Raw genomic sequence first — 19,790 nt, 5'->3', positions numbered from 1 at the left:
AAGATGTCGCGCTGCTGGGGTGCCGGATATCGATCGAGCCATGGGTGTTGTCTGATAAGTCTGAAATGATGCTGGCGAGAAAGTGTGGCGCCTATTGTTGCGATCTGGACTTCTGGATCCTTGTCGGGAGCTTGGTCTTGAGGAAACGTCTAGATCTGGATTGTTTGCTGCGTGCACAAGAGGACTTGTAGGAGGCAGAAAGGCGAAAGAGCCTCCTGACGATTGTGATATTGCCCTCGCCCTAGACACCGCTCGGGGTTCTTGCCCAAAGACAGTGTCAAATGAGTATGAGGTCTCGTTGTGTTGTGTTGAATAGGCCGCTGTGGGGAACGAGCGATCCCACGGAACTACAGGAGACGTTGCTAAGTAAAGGGTTGCAGATGCATCTGCTCCGGAGCTTCCGTCTTGTTTCCTCTCTCTGAAGTCCCCCGAATGTAGAGCAGACCGGGGTCGCTCGATCTCAAGCCCGGCAGCGGCAAAATCTCTAAGGGGATCTGGTGTAGACATGCGTGAGGGCCTAAGTTCCGCAGGAGCTAGCAAAGGACTTGTTGGCTGATCCCGAGGACTGGGTCGTGATCCTGAACCATGGTCCTGGTCGCGCTCGATCTGTACTGCATCAGCGGCTGTAGAAACTTATGCAACGAGGACCTTAGTCTCGTAGTATAGAAGGTAGATGACGCACGTCTAGGCCCTGCTGCCATACCGGGCTTTTGGACCGCTTAAGTCTCTCTATCAATTCTATGCGACCCATGTTGATTGGTTTTCGATCACTCTCATGCAGCTCTGGGTTCATTTTCGACTGTGTTGCTCGACCCGCACTGCACCAATACCTGGACTCATCCAGTTGCAGTGTATCTGGTTCAACGCTTGGAGAATCTGCTGTTCGTCGTCCACCAAATGACGTTTGCCGGGGTGACGACTGCCGCGGCGGACTGTCATACGGATCATGGAAGATGGGCATGCTGATGACAATGTATCGCAACAAATAACACGAAGAGAAAGTTACAAGACAATATGAAGAGAGGTGGCAAGCTTATGGAGCCGACCAGCGCAGAGCACTGAGATGGCGGCGGGGACAGGTCTAGCGGTTGGAGCACTTGCTGGCCCGAGGAGTCATGAGTTGAACTTTCCGAGCTCATCAGAAGTGCGTTGGCTGCAGTGGATACATCATTGCGCGGCGAATCTGACAAGATTTGATACGAAACGTCGTGGAATTCCCGGCTGGCAGAAGGTGCGAAAGAGGATCCGGACAGGGTTGAGACAGATGACGCGCTGCGATTCTTGACAAAGGCGTGACCAGGAATTCCCCAATCGCAGCTGATAAAGTTCCGCGCGGCTCCAGACCGGTTTTGGCCGAAACTCTGGGGCTGGGCAGGTCACACGACGAGAAAGCGCTCTGCATATACCCGCACAAAGCGGATAGCCTGCGTGCAGTGTTGCGGGAGCGCCCAAAACTGAGCCATCTTCTCTGCCGCGGCGCTCGCGCGATATGACTGGCCGAGAGCGCCCCCACTTTCAAGGGCTTGGCGAAGATTTCCATCGCGTCCACGGCTCCACCTGACGACGCTCTGCATTTTCCGTACAAGACGACATTTCAACCAACATAATGGCTTCCAAACGACCGCATGAAGATGATTCAACCAAGGCGGTTAAGAAGCAAAAGAAAGGCTTCTCCGTAGGGCCGGCAAACTTGCCTGATGGCACGCACCGTCGTAAAGGCATGTGCCGCCATATCAATGGCCCATACACTGTGCATATGCTAACAGATAATCAGTGAAGAAAATCAAGGAGAAGCTTATACACAAGGCAAAGCTCAAGCAGCAGTACGCGAAGCTAAAGGCGCGACAAGAGGATGAACCTCGCAAGTCTGTCTATGACCGCGCTGCCGAAGCTAGTGATGCTGCCGACGACGATGACGACGATGAGCCTGCTGAGCCGGTACCGGTGCCCAGTCTTGAGCCGCATCCTGATCGGTTGAAGATGCTTGAGGAAAAGTCGCCAGAGCCTACGCCAGCAGAGCGAAGGCAACGACGGCCTCAGGCCCAACCCTTTAGGAAGGAGGAAGAGGTCGCGAAGAAGAAGAGAGAAGAGGCAGAGGCGCGGCAGAGGGCGAGGGAACAGGCTGAAAAGGAGCGCGCATCGAAACTCGCTGAGCGAGAACGCTTCCGCAAAACCATGGCGAAGGCGAGGGGAGGACCGAATGGCAAGAGGAAGCTGGGCCGGGAAAGCACAGTGCTACTTGCAAAAGCGCAGAGAATCATGGGCAAGACTTGAAGGCTGGCCACTTCGAACATGCTCGAGATGCCGTAAGATGCCGATCACGCGGCATCGCCCCAACGCCTCCTTTCCCATGCGACCGTCCTATCAGCCCTATGAGCCAAACTACACTATAAAGGGATGCGTGAGATGCACCTCTGGTGCGCAAGTCAGCGTGGCACAATAGCTTGGAGACCTCGCCCGCCTTGCTCGGCAGCGGTTACCGGTGAGCGGGTGGCTGAGATCATGCAATATCCTACCCTGATACTATGGAGGCTGGGACCGTGCTATATATGGTATCCCATCAAACGGAGGATTTGATCTGCTTTTCGGAACTTGGTACGCTTACACGTGAGTTGTGGCTTCCCACCGTTCAACGTTGCACCTGCAGCTTTACCATCAGCCCTAGCGTAAATAGCGGTAAAGAACAGCGTGCCTTTCTCCACATTGGGACGCTCACAGCCGAGCGTGGGTTTTTACAAGATACCGGTCCGGCAAAGCCAATCAATTACACCTGATGTTCCGAACATGCAGGTTTTAGTGTCCACGTCATCTCAAACCCGCAAAGTACCTGGTGGCGATATGTGTCTGTCTTCGGCGTTAGTGACCGCTCGTCTCGCGTCACGGACAACGATAAGCACCGAAGACTAGATGTTTGACATTGGAGCCGAAACTGTTCTAATGTTGATTCCTGAGCCATTATCTGTTCGGTAGAATGTCGGAGGAAGCGTTGGAACGGCAGTCTAACCTGTTCAGGTGGTGCCCTCCTACCCTCATTCTGAACTTTACCTCCTGTCGTACTTCGCTGTCTGTCTTCTTTCACGACAGCCACTTTCCGGAAAACAAGTCATGTTCGTCGTCTTGTGCTTGTTAGTTCCAAGTGTGTTGCCCTCACCGATTCAACCACATGTCAGGCACACCTTGATTTTATAACCGCAAGCGCAAACCTCAATAACCATCGAGCCACATCGAGGAAGCTGCCAGTACTGCAGCATGAATCACAGCCATGATCTATGCACGAGGCTGCTCGAGGTGCGCACGCACAGTGCCGTGAACGGTCGAGACTTGAATTCGGTGATGATCATGTGCATTTCTCCGGTCAGGCGTTCAGCGGCAAAAAGTGATGCATCTGTCCATATTGCGACCTGATCCATCTTCTCTCACATACACAGCCCTCCACTTCCCACAAACGTCTATGCGGGCTGGCCCGGTCACTCTTCCAACTAGACTTGTGTCACCATGACATGTGCCGGTCTCTGTCGTGGTCTACCATTTGCACATCGTCGAAGCGAACCATGCATCTCTTGTGGAGCAATGATCCGAGTGATCGGTGTTCAAACATTCAATCCGAGTATTTCTAGTCGGTGTTCTTATGGCCTTCCATTGAGGAATACAATGGGTCCTGTGTAGCAATAAGCTAATTTCCGAATTTGGTGTAAGATGGCCCGATTGAGGGTCAGTCCACATTTAGCGGTGAATAGACCTTGCAGCCCTACATAGACGCCACAACATCGGCCCCTAGCTCAAAGATGGGGGCATCATCTACGGGCCATCAGACAGTGCACTAATCCCACGCGTCAATGTTAGCCTGGAAAGCCTCGCTGCAACGCATGGGGCAGGATTAGTGGCGGAGGACCCTAGGCTCGGGTCATGTACGTGAGCACGCCTGCAAGCCTACCGAGCGCGGGACCCACCAACTACATCCTCTTAGAGCATGCTCCCACGCAGGATGATGTGCTACGCCAAATCCCGGTCATAACACATCCAAGCCTCGTGCGGTATGTTCCTGTCCTACACTAACCTGACCTCTTGTTTTGAAAGTACTCTCTCCCCTTACTCGCGCTTGCATGCATAACATCTCGAATAAGTCCTGCCTCTACACCTCAGGCTTACTTACGACTGTTGCTCCTTGTTACCATTATTGCCTCAGGTTCACATTTTCGATTCAGCACACACAAGACTTGCGTCGAATCAGTCACGCCAAAAGCGCACCAAGCGTATTCATTCAGTCATCATGCAGTCCTCAAGTCGACAACCCCGGAAGTGGACATTGGCAGAAGATCAAAAGCTACGAGAGGAAGTTGAGGCTCAGGGTATGTACTCATCGAGCTTTCGCAATACTCCTTTTGATACGAATGCTTCTCGGTTACCCGCATCTAACGTTTGCTTCTACAGTGGTCGATAATGGCGAGGTGAAAGACTGGTAAGAAATCTTTTACAATGCATGATTATTCTCTAATGCAAGTCGAGACTAACTCAGCTTAGGTGTAGAGTCGCAGCCAGTCTTCACGGGAGGACGAACAAAGATTGTCGCAAGAGATGGCACAACTCCGTCGCGGGAGGTTTGAAGAAAGGACAATGGTCTAAGAGTGAAGACGAATTACTTGCAAGAGCAGTACAAGAACACGGGCAAAGGTACGAGGAGTCATCATACTTACCTTTAGGTACTGACTAGTTGTATAGATGGACTCTCGTTGCAAACTGTGTGGAGTCACGGAGTGCAGACCGTAAGTGCCTCTTTATGGATACCTATCAGCAAAATACGAGACTCATCATAATGTAGAGTGTGCGAAGCGATGGCAGCAGTCACTCGACCCAGAGCTTGATCACAGTGAATGGCGAGACGAAGAGGTACACGAACTCAACTATCTTTGGAGGGCAATTTACTAATCAGTGACCAGGATCGCATCCTTATCGAGGCAACACAACAGCTTGGAAGGCATTGGAAAGACATACAACGCGAGCATTTCCCAGGGCGATCAAAGAACACAATTAAGAACCGGTACGTATCTTTTGAAAGCTGTGGATTATGTACTGACAGATCTCAGCTACACTGTACTCGTCCGAAGATATCAAAACCAAGGCATATTTCTCCCCAGCCGAGGAAGCTCACCATCAGACTCCAGCACACCCGGACCTCTCTCGAATTATGCTCTAGACGACGAGTACTCGTACCATGCCTCGAACTCCTACAACACCCTAATGCCACCTCAACACCACGGCACATCAGCAGGCAGCCACCGCTCCTGGTCCAGCCTGGACAGCGAAGCAGCCATTTCCGCATGGTCGCACCCACCCGACTACTCGCTCCCCATAATTTCTCCGACACCCAACATGACAGGACAACCTCTGCCCGACTACGCACTTACACCCCACCCACACGCACTCACACACTGGGACTGGCCCGCCAACGCAATGCACGCCCGCTCACCCATCTCCTACAACGCCCACCCTGCGCCGCAACATTACGACGACTATGCATTGCACCCTCCACTCGCGGCCAGATCGAATGCGCGCGCCAGCTATCCTGGCGTCTTGCCGAACGCGGTGCCGCCTAGTAACCTGCCTAGAGCCCGTGCTTGGTCGGAACAACAGAGCCATGATTCGCTCGCGGCCGCGACGTATGAGGATCCCGGGCTGCTGCAGCAGAATCCTTTGTATCGCTTTTGAGGCTGTGCAATATGTATGGAGTGGTAATGGGACAGTAGCAGCTTTCGGTCACCGTCACAGTGTCGAGGACGCGGTCTGTTTGATGTAATAGGATAACGTGCTTAGTTGTAATCAACTCACATAGTATACCCACTTTTCACCATTTTGATTCTTTTGCGATGATGAAGCAAGCGTGTTTTGAGAGTTTGTGTTTCAGGCGTGCTGTGTGGTCATGTACACAGCCACGCTGCGTCGGGCACTACTCGACAAGCAAAACCTTCCATTATCCACGCGAGACTTGGCAGATTCCAAATTCCAATTCTGAAATTCTCTGGAGTCGGATGTCATGTTTTACTCCCCTTTTCGCAAGTCGCGTTTCGAATCAGCCATGTCGGAAGCCACGACCCGACATACAACTAAACAGAGTTTCAGTGTCGTAATGGGACCGAACGACACTAGCCCTCGGCCGCCCCGATTGATATTCCTTAACGCTTCTAGTGCAACTTGGCTGCTGGTAAAAGCTTGACCCGGTGCACGCATGTCTGCCTATCCCGTGCCGGAACTCCAGTCCGCTACCAGTCCAGCGGGCCTATTCGGGTACAGGGGGCAGGCGAATAGATGTTCAGCGTGACGGGTAGCTGCGAGGTGATGGACAGGTCCCAATGCAGATGCATGCAGGCTGTCGCTTGATAGTAAGGTTGACAGGTACAGACGCGTGGCAAGGTTGACTGGAGGATCTGGGAGAGTGAAGGGAAAGAAAAGGAGCTAGAAGGACGTCGATGGTATGATCACCCCGTCTCGAGACCCTGGGGATGGTTCGGTCTGATTACATGATTGTTCGGATGGTGCTTCTAGGTCTCTAATATGAGCATGTCATTCACTCAAGGGTTTTCGTCAATCTTGGATGGGACGATCAGATCGTGCCGAACGGTCTTGACAGACTTGACTTTGCGGAAGATGATGGCAGGTCTGGTGGGTATTCCGGTTTGATATGATTGGAGTCAGATTTACCGTTCCACGCGGGAGCTTTACAGTGCATGTACCTATATGTTACTGAGAGCTCATTAATAATGCTAGTCAATTGTGACTCTTGAGCACATGTTCGCATGTGGTCTGCGAGCTGACCTATGATGATGTGAGACTGTGTATGGTCAAACCACCAGACAGCAAGTACGAAAGAATGAAGTTGTGCGAGACTTGAACTGCCCCGATTGGTCGAAACTTTCAGTACCCGTGGAGATGTATCGAATTCGGCGATACCCAGTGAAGTACCGGAAGCAGACAGCCATGTGTTAATACCCGCCCGCATGAAAAGCAACATCCGCTACATCGGAATGTGGGGTTCTCTCTCATAATCAGGGCTAATTAGTGCTATCAGTGTAATGTGGTTTTGTGGTGAAACAAGACAGCAGTGATGTTGGAAAGCCTTGTAGTCCGCCTTACAGGGGTTGGCGATGAATAAGCTTTTGGCAACGGCCGCGCTAATGACCCTCAGGGAATTGGCTGCTGCGGCACGCCTTATGTCAATAATCTTGCTTTGCTTATGGTATTTGGCTAGGTGATCTATCTGGTGCTGAGTTCGATCGGCGCGACTAATGATAGAAGGGGGAGGGTCTTCGAGCGATACGCAATGTAGGAAGTATTGTCAGCTGCTTAGTATGATGGAATGTACGCGTGGATCATTGCTTGCGTGAAGCACGGCATGTAATGACATCTTGCATATGAGGAAGACGGGCAGTCGGGCTTCTCGAATGATGCAGGAGTTGTGTTTTCCATCCGACACGATCGGAGCATATCAGCTGATTCACCACAATTGGGTAAATCCTCCGAATGGGTTCAGAGATGTTTCCGCAAATCGCAACCACTGTGCATCTTCGAAAGTCTCTTGCTTTCCTCCGCTGTTGGCTCCTTTCACCATTCCTCAAACTCGACTGGCTTAATCTGATGCCATGGAATATACAGATCTTTCGAGACCTGATCTTTGACGTTATCAGTGACGTGCTTCAACACGCCATCAGCATGGTGTGGGACTTCCAGGAAAAAGAGCCCGTTTATATGTTTCTCTTCACTCTCGGACTTCTCAATTGTTCGATACATGCCGCGTATCATTTTCAGCTTGTTGTACGGCGTAAGCTTCATCCAGTCTTCTGTGTTGTTGTTGAAGTCTAGCTGGAATCCCGAATTCCTCGTATCGTGGACGACCCTCGCGCCCTGGCTTTTGGCACGGATAACGCAGCTGAGCTCGTTCATAGTCAAACTCTAGATCCGGGGTTTTCAGACGCGTTTTACGATTCTCCGAGGTGGTATCGCTACTATTGTTCGACTCCTGCTCCTCGCCTTCTGTCCCGAATAGCCTCGAGCGCTCTGTACTTATTCGCTTCTTCGGCTTCTCATCCTTACTTGTAGACTACTTCCTCTTTCTACTTTCTTTCATCGTTGCATTTTTGGTGCTTTCCTCGAGTGGAGGTAGGTCTGGCCTAAAGTTCTCCTTATTCTGGGCAGGGAGGGACTTCAGCATCTGCTCAAGTCGTTGCATTGCCTCGAGTTCGCGGCATTGTGAAACGTTGAAGCGGACTACTTGAGCGCAGATATATGATTGAAGCTAGATAGTAACACAATGGAGAAAAGATATGATTCTCTGTCGATAGAACGCGTTGATTCGCCTAGATTCGGAGCGACCCCCTGACTGCTCCTAATCCGCATTTCGGCTTCCTGAACAATTCCACCCCTTCAACACCATCTCAGTAGCGCACACATGTGATGACTGGCAGAATCTCCACTTCACACGTGCGAATCAATGCCGACGTTACAACAAAATTAGCCATCGCGGTTGGCTGCATGAGCGTACCCTTCTGCGACCACATGGTTGCATCGAATGCCCTGCAGTAAGCGCTCCGCCACAAGTCCTTTCGAACATCGGTTCGCCGAAAGGATGGCCTTAATGCGACCAATGACCGATGATCTGCGAAAGTGGATGTTCCGGTCAGGGTAGTGCTAAGCTGTGTGTGCCTTGCGTGGCAAAAGTGTCAGTGCATCTCGCTTGGGCGCCTGGTAGTTATCGAAGAGGCTGTGTTCAATAAAGCATCTCTCAAGATAATGTAAGTCTGTGTCGTGATGATGTACTGGAGGATTGAGGCGATGGAGTGTAATCACCGTAGTGTATGTTCCACTGCGCGAATGCTGAAATTGCATGCGACTGTTGCATCTACTGCCCGGTAGTTCCAAAGTCCTGGCACTCGGCTATATCGGATAGTGTGAAAAGAAGCAGTTTGTGCCTTCCGTGTTCACGAAAACTAGAAAGCATGCATCACTAAAAAATGGTATAGACATATTTTCTGTCGAACAAACACATTAACCAAATGCATATGATGTATCATGATTGTTGCTGCCCAATCACTAGCTCAAGCCCCACACCTAAGATGATGAGAAAAAGGGCAAAAAAAGAATCGTCAAGCCCGATGCGGGGGTCGAACTAATGAGAGCTGTTAGGTCATGGTACTGAAACACGAAGGTGGTAATGCTTACCCCGCAACCTTGAGATTGGATCAATCGCTTTCTGAGAAAGTGAAACCTAAGAGTCTCACGCTCTACCGATTGACTGGGAAGTTGTTAGATGATGTTGGTTGAGGGAATGTTAGATGAACGTACGCTAACCAGGCTGGTAACTATTGATGGAGACATTCTAAATTAGCTACAATATGTAGATGTCTTTTTATGCTTGTGTGCGACATGATGGTTGGCGAGATGTAGCGGAAGAAAAGTTTTGTGCCCCGCACGCTACCAAAATTCACATCTGCAGGTGGGGCCTGGATGGGAAGACAAGCGATAATGTTACCCTTGCAGGCCAATATTTGAGATCTACTCCCTGTATCAGTCGTTGCGAGACATACCTGAAATCTACCATCTCTTTACTAAGTGTTCTCGAGGAAAGAATTGAAACACCATGAATGTACATATGACACAGCCACATTGTGACTATAGGTACACTTCGTTGCTGTCTTGCATGTAGGGAGGCGCACATGTAGTATGCTGACTTGATGCCTCAAGAATGACATTAGAAGTGTCCGAGAAGTAGAAAAAAATGAAAGTCCATTTGTCGTCCATGTCACTCGCCTCTCACGACTGATATTGCGCACCGGCATTTGCGAGAGAAGCGACAAAACAGTTGTCTTATCGACAATGAGAGGCGACGATGGTATTGAATAAAACAAATCAACTTATATAGTAAAGCTCAGCCATCGAGTGGAGTTATTAGGTGATGCTACAGCTGGCCATGAGCTCATCCCATTTTTGGTCGCAGTGGGATATGTATGTTTCCTCCTCTCCGGGCTTTGTTACGTTCCTCCGTGCGGTCTCTCCAGGCCGATGACTGAATGTCGTCTTCAGCTGATTCGCCTGCCTCAGTTTCCTCAGTATGCTCATCATTCTGTTCCTCACGGTCTTTCTCTGGCTCCTTTTCCATCTCCTCACAATCATTATCAACGCTCTTCTTGTACTCTTTCCAGAGTTCTTCAACACCCTTCCCTCCACAGCATTCATGCCACACCTTTTTCTCATCATAATCGCACTCCCTCATCGCATCATTAATCTTCCTAACCACATCGACACCATACTTCCCCTCCAACCATTCTAGAAAGTATCCAGTCCGCTCGTAGCCCGCATCCCAATCACAATCCGTATGCCTCTTCCAATGCGGCGGTGCATACCCAGCCTTCAAGCGCACCCAATCCGCCACACCCTCAATAAGCCCGGGTGGCGCTTTCCCAAACCCGCTATGCTGCCAGCAGTGTACCATTTCATGCACCAACACGCCCATAATTTCCTCCTTTTGTCGCGCCTCGGGCACGTGCTCAATGTACTTTGTACTGAAGTGTATCTCCTTGTGGTCGTCATCGAGGTCAAGGCCTGTTGTGTATGCTACACCTTCCATGTCTCGGATCACGAGCGTTACGGAACGCGTGGGTGGTATACATGATGTACGCATATTCTTGTATAGGAGCTTGAGGACGGCATCGACGGCATCTTGGAGAGCGTTGGAGGCGTGGACGAGGCGAAGGAATGCGCATGAACCGTTGGATGAAAGATCGCGGAGTTCGAGACGGAGAAGGGGTTTGCGTTTAGGGACTACTTTCGACGAGTTTGATGGAGACGATTCTGAAGTGGTGCAGTCAGGGTTGTTGGCAACTTGAGAGTCGTGTTGTGGAGGTAGCGCGGAGGATTGTGGGGGCGGTGGGGTAGAGCTCGAAGCTGCTGTTGACGACATGGTTTGGTAATACTTTGTGTGTTGTGAAGCCATTCGCGGTGCAGTGCTTTTGTAGTATTCAGAGCAGTGCTGCCTGGTAAACGTGGTACCTGTGGCCCTGACCTGAGAATGGTTGTGATGTAGGGGAGAGGCCCAGGCAAGTGCAATCGATAAGCTAGCTTTACCCCATGTTTACGCCACACCATGTCACAGTTGGATTACTTCCATTGTAGAACCGTATACTTCGTCACATCTATTGCTCTATCATAGCGTCATATCTATTGTAGATCGTCCTCATCTGTGTATATGAAGCGTGCGTCCACCTCATCTATCCAGTCTGGCTCCGAGCTGGTCATGCAGCATCACTCTCTAGACATCTTAAGAGGTTTTGAAGACCTCCGGAAAGATCTTGCGCAACTGCTGCAGGCTTCTAATCTGATACTTCGAAGCTTGCTGAGGAGGTTCTGGGTCTGATGGGGCGAGCAAATGCGCGGTCTTCCAACCACGTTTATCTGCTGCCTCGCAGTTGATGTACGAATCGTCTGCAGCCGTTAACATGATATGTGCAAGCTGTTCGAGCTTGCCTCTACTCACCCACAAAATAACACTTATCGTTGGACTTGATCCCGGCCTCGCGCATGGCCTTATCGAACATCTCTACGTGGGGCTTGCAGAAGAACTTGTCCGATCCGTAATCGCAGAATGTGATGCCCTCAAACAGGTCATCGATCCCAAGTAGCTTGACCACTCGCTTTCCGTGGGTGATGTAAGCATTAGTAAATAGCCACAATCGGACTTTGCTGGTGTCGATATCCTGGATCAATTGGCGTAGCTCCGGGTCAGGCTTAATGACATCTTCCAGTGGTAGGGCATCGTCAACTTTGCTATTGTACTCCAAAGCATCGACTTTATGGTGGCGCACGAGACCCTCTATAGCAAGCCCATACTCTCGGTAGTATCTATAATGGAGCTCGTTGGCGTCCTCGCGCGAAAGGCTGAGGTGGTCCTCGAAGAACTTGTCTGACCTCAGTCAGTGACATTACAAAAACCATCTAATAGCTTCAGAGGGCCACGAATGGCATCTCAACTTTTGCCATGGCCCAATCATGAGTACGGGTGTTCTAATGTACTTACCAATGAGTTCTGCCATCATTCCATGAATCTTAAGACCTAAAGAGGTCAGTAGTCGTCAAAGTGTTACGACATAAGGGACACACTCTTCGAATAAAGCTGGCAGTCAATCAGTGATTGCTCTCCTGAGATCTTCAACTACAAAGCACACAGCATCAAAAGGCCGGTTGAGACCCAGACACATTGGTTCGCCGGACTCTCTCGACTCAGTCGATTAGGGTTGTAGATGGGCACGAATTTGGCCCATTTAATTAACACTTACACAGTTGTCAATGTCGAAGAAGAACACGGGCTTTTCATCGTTTTCCGCCATTTTGTTGTTGGTGTTGACGTGAATGAAAAGTCGTGACGGCGTGCTGAAGGGCGCAACGGAACAGTTCAGGACTAGCGCCTTGGCACGTGTGCATGTCTGGCGCGCTCCTGCCCGTGGTTTTCTCCTCGTGTCGCTCCACAGGCCCATCACCATCAACCGCAACTCAACGGCGCACATTGCTTGCATTTGTACTGTACATCGCGTCATTTTGATCGCTTACACACGTTGGGTGCTTGGTACTGAATTCTTGCCGTAGCTGTCGCAGCGCATATCGCCTGCCAGCCACTCATGTCGACTTCCGCAGCAGCTCCGCCGCGTTTGAACGGCACCAGCAATGTACCCGCAGAGGTGCTTCGCGAGGCCGACTTTTTGCAGCACTTGTTGAAGATCCGCGATGATGTGTTTGCTAGCAAACACCCTCGTATCCATCTACCAGCCAAAGTAATTGAACAGGTTGCACCACGTCTCCCGCAGACCACACCGCCCAGCAGACCCGCGACCAACGGCACCCCGAACGGTGTCTCCGCCTCACAGCTGTTTCCCCCACGACCGGACAGCTCGCTTCAGGCTCCTTCGACAGCAAACGAGTTTGTGTCCCCCGCTCCACCAACACAGCGACCCTACTCAGCCATATCTGCCTCTTCTAGCATCGACCCGGTCTTGCTTACAAAGTCTGACCACTTGATCAGGGCAGAATTGCAGCTTAAACGGCAGCAGATAGAGCGTCTACTGAAGGATCAGTTTGACAAGAAGGGCCGTGGCAATGACGCAGACGAGCGGGATGCCCATCTGAACGTCGAGGAGTGTCTGATTCAGGCTCAACTACGAGTCCCTCCCATATCTGGCATACGATCAACAACTAACAACAGCGATGGGGTAGAGTCGTTTGACGAGAACTCCTACTACTCTAGCAAAGCAGACAGCTGGTCGTCAGAGGAGAATGATCCCAAACATCCTGAGCCACTCACATCGCAGGCAGGACATATCACCCATGTTAGTGCTCAACCTGCAGTGATAGACCTTGATGAAGAGGCATATGAACCTGCCGATGATATTGAGATATACGAACCTGAGCCTGCAACCCTGCTTGATGATGCTGAGGAGGAAGATTACTCACCTCCTCCTGCCGAAATTGTCGCAAATGAGCCTAGCAGAGGCCGTGGTAGGAACCAAAACCACAATGGCGCCAACGGGTATGATAATTTCTTTCTTTCAGTCTCTCTCCTCCTTTTTTCATCCCTCCGTCCTGTTCCCGGATACGCCGAGGCCTTCGACTTTCTGTCTGTTGTAGCAAGTCAAGCGCACGGCGCGATGGTCATCACAATCGTCGAGTCACCGTATTTCCAGGCAACACACACCTTGCTATGAACTTAGGCCCTACATACTATCATTGTATACCATAGCAATACTGATTATATTTATAGATCTTCCCGCCGTCACAGTCCGAATGGACCTGTTGCTCCCCTCCAAAACCCTCGAAAGCGCCCGCCGAGACAAAAAGCGCGAAGAGAAGAAGCGACAGCAGCAAGCGAACAAACGATCGATTCCCTCCCCCGAACCATATATCAGGGAGGAGCCTCAAGCTCCTCCACCTTTCGCAGCTCCCTCCGACTCCCAACCTAGCAAACGTCGCGCCTTACAACCGTTGCCTAACGATGCAGGCTCCATAGCTGCGCAGTCTCCTGGAAGGGTACAGCCAGTGTACTATCGGGAGCCTGAGCCAACATCTCCTACTACCACGAGTACAATGAAGGTTCCTCACCAACAGTCATCCGAGTGCCACAGCGCAAGGTTCACCGAGATGAGCCGGACCTCAGGCGGGTTGCTAGTCTCCAGTACGCTCGACGTCCATTCTCGCCTCTAGGCGGAGAGTTGTATGCAGCAGAGCCTCGCCCATTGCGATCGGCATCCCACGCGTTTGCAGATCGCAATGAAATGCCCATTTACCGAGAAGCTTCGGCCCGCCCTTCAGCTGCGCCTAGATATGTTCGCGATCGATCCCGATCGCCTGTGCATGAGTACATTTCCCGTCAGCAGTCTCCTCTACTAATGGCCCCACCACCACGCCGAATCGTAGTAGACCAATATGGCAACAAGTACTACGCAGCGCCAGTCGATGCACGAGAGTCTGTTGCACCGCCAACTCGCCGCATAGAGGTTGATCCCTACTATGAACGAGCTGTAACTCGAGAGCCGACGATACGTGCGCCTAGGACTGAGTTGTATGAAGAAGATACCATGCAGCGAATGCCACCACCTCCTCGGCGGTATGTCGAAGCACAGGGACCTGAGTTCATCGAAGCGCAGCCTTACCGGCAACGAGAGGCTTCGAGGCGGCCGGTCGAAATAGAGTATCGACCGCAGTATGAAGAGATGGGACCACCTAGGGAATATGTGCCCTCCAGGGCTTATAGCATGCGCCCTGAAGTTGTCCGACGTGAAGCTCCTGAGGGCTATATACGTCACGAAAGCATACAGCCTGGTTCCATGCGGGCGCCACAGCCGCAGTACCGCGAAGTCAGTATTGTACGCCAGGAGCCTATAGATGATCGCCGCTATGTCAGCGCTGCACCACAGGCACGGCGGTATGCTGAGGAGGAACCTGTTGAGCTCCCACAGGAGCCATATGCGCCTGAGCCGCGCCGCGTGTATACTCGCTACTAGTACGTTCGCAAAGTAGCTGTTCGTTATTAGGTTCCATATCAGCCAGTTTTGTAGTATCATCGACAAGCGTTTCATAGCAGGTTTACAGGTCATTGGATCGCCTAGTTCTAGAATAATATTTTTGTTGTGTCATGATATCTACTTTGACCATGTGACCTCAGTGACACAACTTCAGAGACTGCCCATCTCTTGCTCCGTACCATCTCAGAGCCCAGATGTCCTTTTCTGGATTTCGTGTTTGAAGCCGTCCGAACACGGCAGGAACGGTGTCACCAACAAGACGATGGAGCGCTGCATCTGGAAGGCACCACTCAGAGCCATGACCATGTTCAGCGCAGCTCAGCCCTGCACATGACACGTCTCAGAACCTCACGGCGATCTCCTGAGGACTCCTGTCGCGCCTGAAAGCTACAACAAGCTCCAATTGCCATCACGACAATTCCATAACAACAAAAGGACACGACACGAATTCCAACACTGGTTGGAATGTGCATCACGGCGGTAGTCGCTTGGGGGTTTGCAGGGATGCACCAAGCCGCATCGAGTCTTGGAACGCCTGGACCCCGTCATGCTCGCATGAGAAACCTGTGCGAGGTGAAACGGTGTGAGCATGGCATCCGAGATGAGTCGAGACGACGCGGCTGCTGGTGGGAGCTTTGGTGCAGACGGGGGATGGTATTGGAGATCTATTTATTGTTCATATGACGACGCAGTATAACCGATATGGAGCTCGGCTAGGCTCATTTGGCGATGGAGGTGCAGCAGCACCGCTGAGCAGATCTCAACAAGCGCAGAGGCAGAACAGGGCAGCTGCACACGGCGCGGCGAGACTGCAGCACGGCGGCGGCCGTTTTGGAGGCTCTGCGAGACAAGCTGCTTCTGGCGTGGCGCGTGTTCTGGCAAATACTGTACGACTGCGGCGTGCCGTGGGCTGGCCAGCTTTTCGAAGCTGGTGGTGTGGTTCAATGAGTGTGGGTCGGTCACTCGGGCCCGTGCATCATTCGCTGCGGCAGCCCAATCACAGGTCCCCCACCGAGCGCTGCTTCTCTGCCAACCTTCTTCGTCGCTCGACTCTCTCACCATCACCTCCGCCCTCATCTCCCCGGGCGCCCCTCACCACACCACCATGCACAAGATATCAAACTTCACCGGCCAGGCACGGCACGGCTGGGAGAAGATGGCCCCGTCCGCGGGCTTCCCATTTTCGAGGTCCAACCACGAAATGCCCGTCACAGCTCCGATAAAGCGCCCGTCGACGGCCACCAGTGCCCCGCCCGTGATACCGCCAGGCACGCAGGTCAACCTGTCCTTCAACGTGCCTTTCTCATCGAACCTTGCCGGGCCCGACCCCGACGACATCATGTGGGCAAGCCCGGGGGCGAAGGCACGCTGGACCCATCCGGAAGGCACGGCAGAGAACACGCCCACGCACAAGCTGCCCGTTCACGCCCAGAATGTCGACAACCTGCGCAACCTGTGTCGAGACGTGAGCGAGCAGACCGAGGGGCGCGTCCAGGCGACAGTCACGTCCGCCGAGTCCAAGCCGCTGCCCGGCCTACAGCGGGGACCTTTACGCGCACTCGTCACCAACGTGTGCCTGTCTGGCGAGCTGGAGATTGTCAACTCGATGCGCTGCAAGGTGCTCAACTCGACGCCCATCTCTCTGGTACGCCTTCAGCTGGGAACTTCCGTCATGCACTCGCTAACTCCTTGGCACAGCGCTCATCACATGTGGACATCGACTCGCAACTCATCATCGACCCGGCCACCCAGAATGTCAAGGGACGCCGTGCTGCAGCAGCTCGATCTCATCTCCAAGACGACCAAAGCAGACATCTTCCTGCTGATGCCGAAGCAGCCGGACATCGAGTCTGCCAGCTTCAATGGCAACATTGACACAGGCATGGACCCGCGTCTGCGATGTGCCATCTTTGGAGATCTCGAGACAATGGAGCACGCCAAGACGCGCGTCCTTATCATGATAGATCAGATTGTGAGTTGCTCGCACCCCCGCAGCTGTTCCCGCTAGCGCACCAAACTAATCCAATGCCGTCACAGCTCAAGCGCTATGTAGACACGATGAAGCTCGAACTGACCATGCATACATTGATCTGTGGGCGCGGACGCAAGAACATCAAGATGATCGAGTCTGCCACGGGAACCGCCATCTACTTCCCCCCGCCCTTTCCTCGCCTGTTCGGCGTACACGCCACCGTGGTGCTCATACGCAGACCAGACGATCTGGTCTATATCACGGGTGAAACATCCGAGTCCATCATTCGTGCGAAGCAGCGCCTGCACGATCTTGTCATGTCTACCAAAGTCTTTGTGAAGCCTGTCATGATGACTGACACCAAGCTGGATGCTATCCTGCTCGAGCGTCTCGACAAAGTGCGCAAGATCATCGAGAACAATGGCTCTTACATCTTGTTGCCGCCACTCGGCGTCCAGCGAGGCATGGTCAGAGTCCAGGGCACCGATGTCTTGCACGTTGAGCGCACTGTGCGTGAATTGATGATTCTTGTAAGCTGCTTGTGCGTGAACGTGCAACTCCAATGCTCACACATCGCAGGCTGGGTCAATTCTACAGTGCTTCGTGGTTCATCACTCATCCTGACCCTACTCAGCGCCCGCCCACCGCAGCCGATGTGCGCGCTATGCTTTCCGACATTTGCATCAACTCGGGTGCTGAAGTCAGCTTCGAGAAGCTTAATTTCCATATTTATGGATCTGACGACGCTGTCAGGGCTGCTTTGATGGTGATAAGTAACATCCCCTTTGTGAAGAAGTCGCAGTACAACATGAGCGTAAAGATCGAGCTTGCCAATGAGCACAAGGAGTTCGTCAGCGGCAAGAAGAACGGCAAGATCAACAAGATCATGAGCCACAGCAGTGTGCAGATCGTGTTTGACGGTTTCAACGAGTACAACTTCTACATCGTGGTTCGTGGCGCTCAGTACGAAGCTACCAAGAACGGTCTGGATCTTGTTGAACAGGAGATGCCCGCATCGATCTCCTTCCACGTGCCTGACCAGTATCACAAGCGCATTATTGGCATTGGCGGTCAGCATATCCAGCGCATCATGAAAAAGTACTCCGTCTTTGTCAAATTCTCCAACGCCATGGACCGCGGCGGATATGGCAAAGAGGAAGATGACATCAAGGTCGACAACGTCATTTGCCGCACGCCAGCACGTAACGCACAGAATCTCGATCTGGTCAAGCAAGAGATCATGGACATGGTCGAGAAGGCAGACGCGGAGTTCGTCTCGGAGACCATCAACATCAACCGCTTGTATCACCGCGAGCTCATTGCGCGCCTGGGACAAGATTGATGAGCTCGAGAAGAAATTTAACTGCAAAATTACCTTCCCCAGCACTGAAGAAGCGAGCGACACTGTCACTGTCTCTGGCCCTGAGTACCAGGTGCCTTTGGCAGTCGACGAGTTCCTGGTACGTTGTTCTCCGTGAAACTTGATGACCTTTGACCAACATTTTGCAGGGCATGGTTCCCGAAGCTCATGATTTAGCTTTCCCGAGCACCAACGAGCTCAGCGAGCACCTTCGCTCCGCTGAGTTCAAGACTGAGATTATCGAAAAGCTCAAGACTCAGCATGTCGTTGATGCTCAGCTCCAGGACAGTCAGACCGAGACCGTCGATGGAAAGGAAGAACAGATCGAGAGCTTCCACCTGGTCTTCACTAGGAACAACGCCGGTGGGCTGAAAGATGCCATTGACTTCTTGCTTAACCACCTAGTCATGCATGGTCTCGACACCAACACTGTTCGTGGTGCTCTCCCTCGCCCCAAGTCGGACTCCTTTGAGGACTCTTTGCCCTTCTTCGAGTCGAAGCTCCTCCAACGAGCCGAACCTGCAGTCGACAGCACCGACTCCCCAACTCGCTCTCATTTCGGTGATGATGAGCCGCGGGGCATGCTCGACCGACTTCGCAAGCCCGGCAGCATGTCGTCCTTCACGTCCATCTTCAACGGACGCAAAAATACCAACTCCCCCGGATCCTTGTTCAAGCACGCTTCCAGCAACGCTTTCCAAGGCATCCCTTGCCAGCCTTGAATCCACTGGGCAGCTACCGCAACCCGTGGAACGACAGCGGCATCAATCTTGCGGATGACGAACACCACTCCAACAGTTGGCCGATGCCAACCCCACGATTCGAATCCAAATTTCCTTTTGGTTCCTCTTCCGCGGCGGCGTCTGGGGATATCACGCCTCGTTACGACCCGCGGGGCTCCGTGGACAGCGGCCGCCCTAGCACTTCTCATTCTGCATCTGGATACCCGGCCCCTATTGGGCCTCCTCGTTAAATGATACACCATTTCGAACTACTATTTGTACCGGTCTTACGAAACAATACCCAACTACGCGATTTGTGTCCGGTCTACTCAAGCGACGACAAAAGAATTATACCCATCTTTATATCGGCGAATATCCAAAAGGCCAGCACGGCTGCTTATTACTGTGCGTTGCTGTCTTTTTGCTTTTTCCGTTTTCCTGTATGCTGCGACTGTTTGTACTGGAGTTTTGTGTTTCTGAATGATTCCCCCTTGGCGCAAAAAGAAATATACCAATTTGCTGCTTCGGATTTCTGCGTGTGTTTTTCTGTGCTTCGGCAATGATGGTGTGGGATGACGGATCGGATGATACCCCTACTAGCCGTGGTGAGACGGATCTAGTGGGCAGGGACACGGTGTATGGGATGTTTGGATTCAGAAGGTATAATGTGTGCCTTACAT

The 19,790-nt window shown here is 52.1% G+C and overlaps 7 protein-coding genes across 7 annotated transcripts; 4 read left to right on the top strand and 3 right to left on the bottom strand.

Moving 5' to 3' along the window:
- The first annotated feature begins 1,606 nt into the window (after positions 1-1,606).
- On the top strand, positions 1,607-2,797 carry SNOG_05909 (hypothetical protein). The gene is made up of 2 exons (XM_001796251.1): positions 1,607-1,722; positions 1,780-2,797. The coding sequence occupies exon 2, from the start codon at positions 1,981-1,983 to the stop codon at positions 2,272-2,274; it is 294 nt and encodes a 97-aa protein (XP_001796303.1). The 5' UTR covers positions 1,607-1,722; positions 1,780-1,980; the 3' UTR covers positions 2,275-2,797.
- A 1,473-nt stretch (positions 2,798-4,270) lies between these two features.
- Positions 4,271-5,706, top strand: SNOG_05908 (hypothetical protein; the record flags this gene model as incomplete). Its single annotated transcript, XM_001796250.1, has 6 exons — positions 4,271-4,349; positions 4,522-4,598; positions 4,653-4,671; positions 4,720-4,763; positions 4,938-5,038; positions 5,085-5,706. The coding sequence occupies 6 exons, from the start codon at positions 4,271-4,273 to the stop codon at positions 5,704-5,706; spliced, it is 942 nt and encodes a 313-aa protein (XP_001796302.1).
- A 1,890-nt stretch (positions 5,707-7,596) lies between these two features.
- Positions 7,597-7,935, bottom strand: SNOG_05907 (hypothetical protein; the record flags this gene model as incomplete). Its single annotated transcript, XM_001796249.1, has 1 exon — positions 7,597-7,935. One exon carries the CDS (start codon positions 7,933-7,935, stop codon positions 7,597-7,599), a length of 339 nt encoding a protein of 112 aa, XP_001796301.1.
- A 2,029-nt stretch (positions 7,936-9,964) lies between these two features.
- On the bottom strand, positions 9,965-10,948 carry SNOG_05906 (hypothetical protein; the record flags this gene model as incomplete). The annotated part of the gene is made up of 1 exon (XM_001796248.1): positions 9,965-10,948. The coding sequence occupies one exon, from the start codon at positions 10,946-10,948 to the stop codon at positions 9,965-9,967; it is 984 nt and encodes a 327-aa protein (XP_001796300.1).
- A 357-nt stretch (positions 10,949-11,305) lies between these two features.
- Positions 11,306-12,371, bottom strand: SNOG_05905 (hypothetical protein; the record flags this gene model as incomplete). The annotated part of the gene is made up of 5 exons (XM_001796247.1): positions 11,306-11,469; positions 11,522-11,947; positions 12,062-12,097; positions 12,145-12,157; positions 12,321-12,371. 5 exons carry the CDS (start codon positions 12,369-12,371, stop codon positions 11,306-11,308), a joined length of 690 nt encoding a protein of 229 aa, XP_001796299.1.
- Positions 12,372-12,659: 288 nt separating this feature from the next.
- Positions 12,660-13,739, top strand: SNOG_05904 (hypothetical protein; the record flags this gene model as incomplete). Its single annotated transcript, XM_001796246.1, has 1 exon — positions 12,660-13,739. One exon carries the CDS (start codon positions 12,660-12,662, stop codon positions 13,737-13,739), a length of 1,080 nt encoding a protein of 359 aa, XP_001796298.1.
- Positions 13,740-16,161: 2,422 nt separating this feature from the next.
- Positions 16,162-17,894, top strand: SNOG_05903 (hypothetical protein; the record flags this gene model as incomplete). Its single annotated transcript, XM_001796245.1, has 3 exons — positions 16,162-17,028; positions 17,094-17,558; positions 17,608-17,894. The coding sequence occupies 3 exons, from the start codon at positions 16,162-16,164 to the stop codon at positions 17,650-17,652; spliced, it is 1,377 nt and encodes a 458-aa protein (XP_001796297.1). The 3' UTR covers positions 17,653-17,894.
- Between the last annotated feature and the right edge of the window lie 1,896 nt (positions 17,895-19,790).

Source organism: Parastagonospora nodorum (genome assembly GCF_000146915.1).
Source record: "Parastagonospora nodorum SN15 chromosome Unknown scaffold_8, whole genome shotgun sequence".
NCBI lineage: Eukaryota > Fungi > Ascomycota > Dothideomycetes > Pleosporales > Phaeosphaeriaceae > Parastagonospora > Parastagonospora nodorum.
This window is presented reverse-complemented; position numbering and strand designations above follow the sequence as displayed.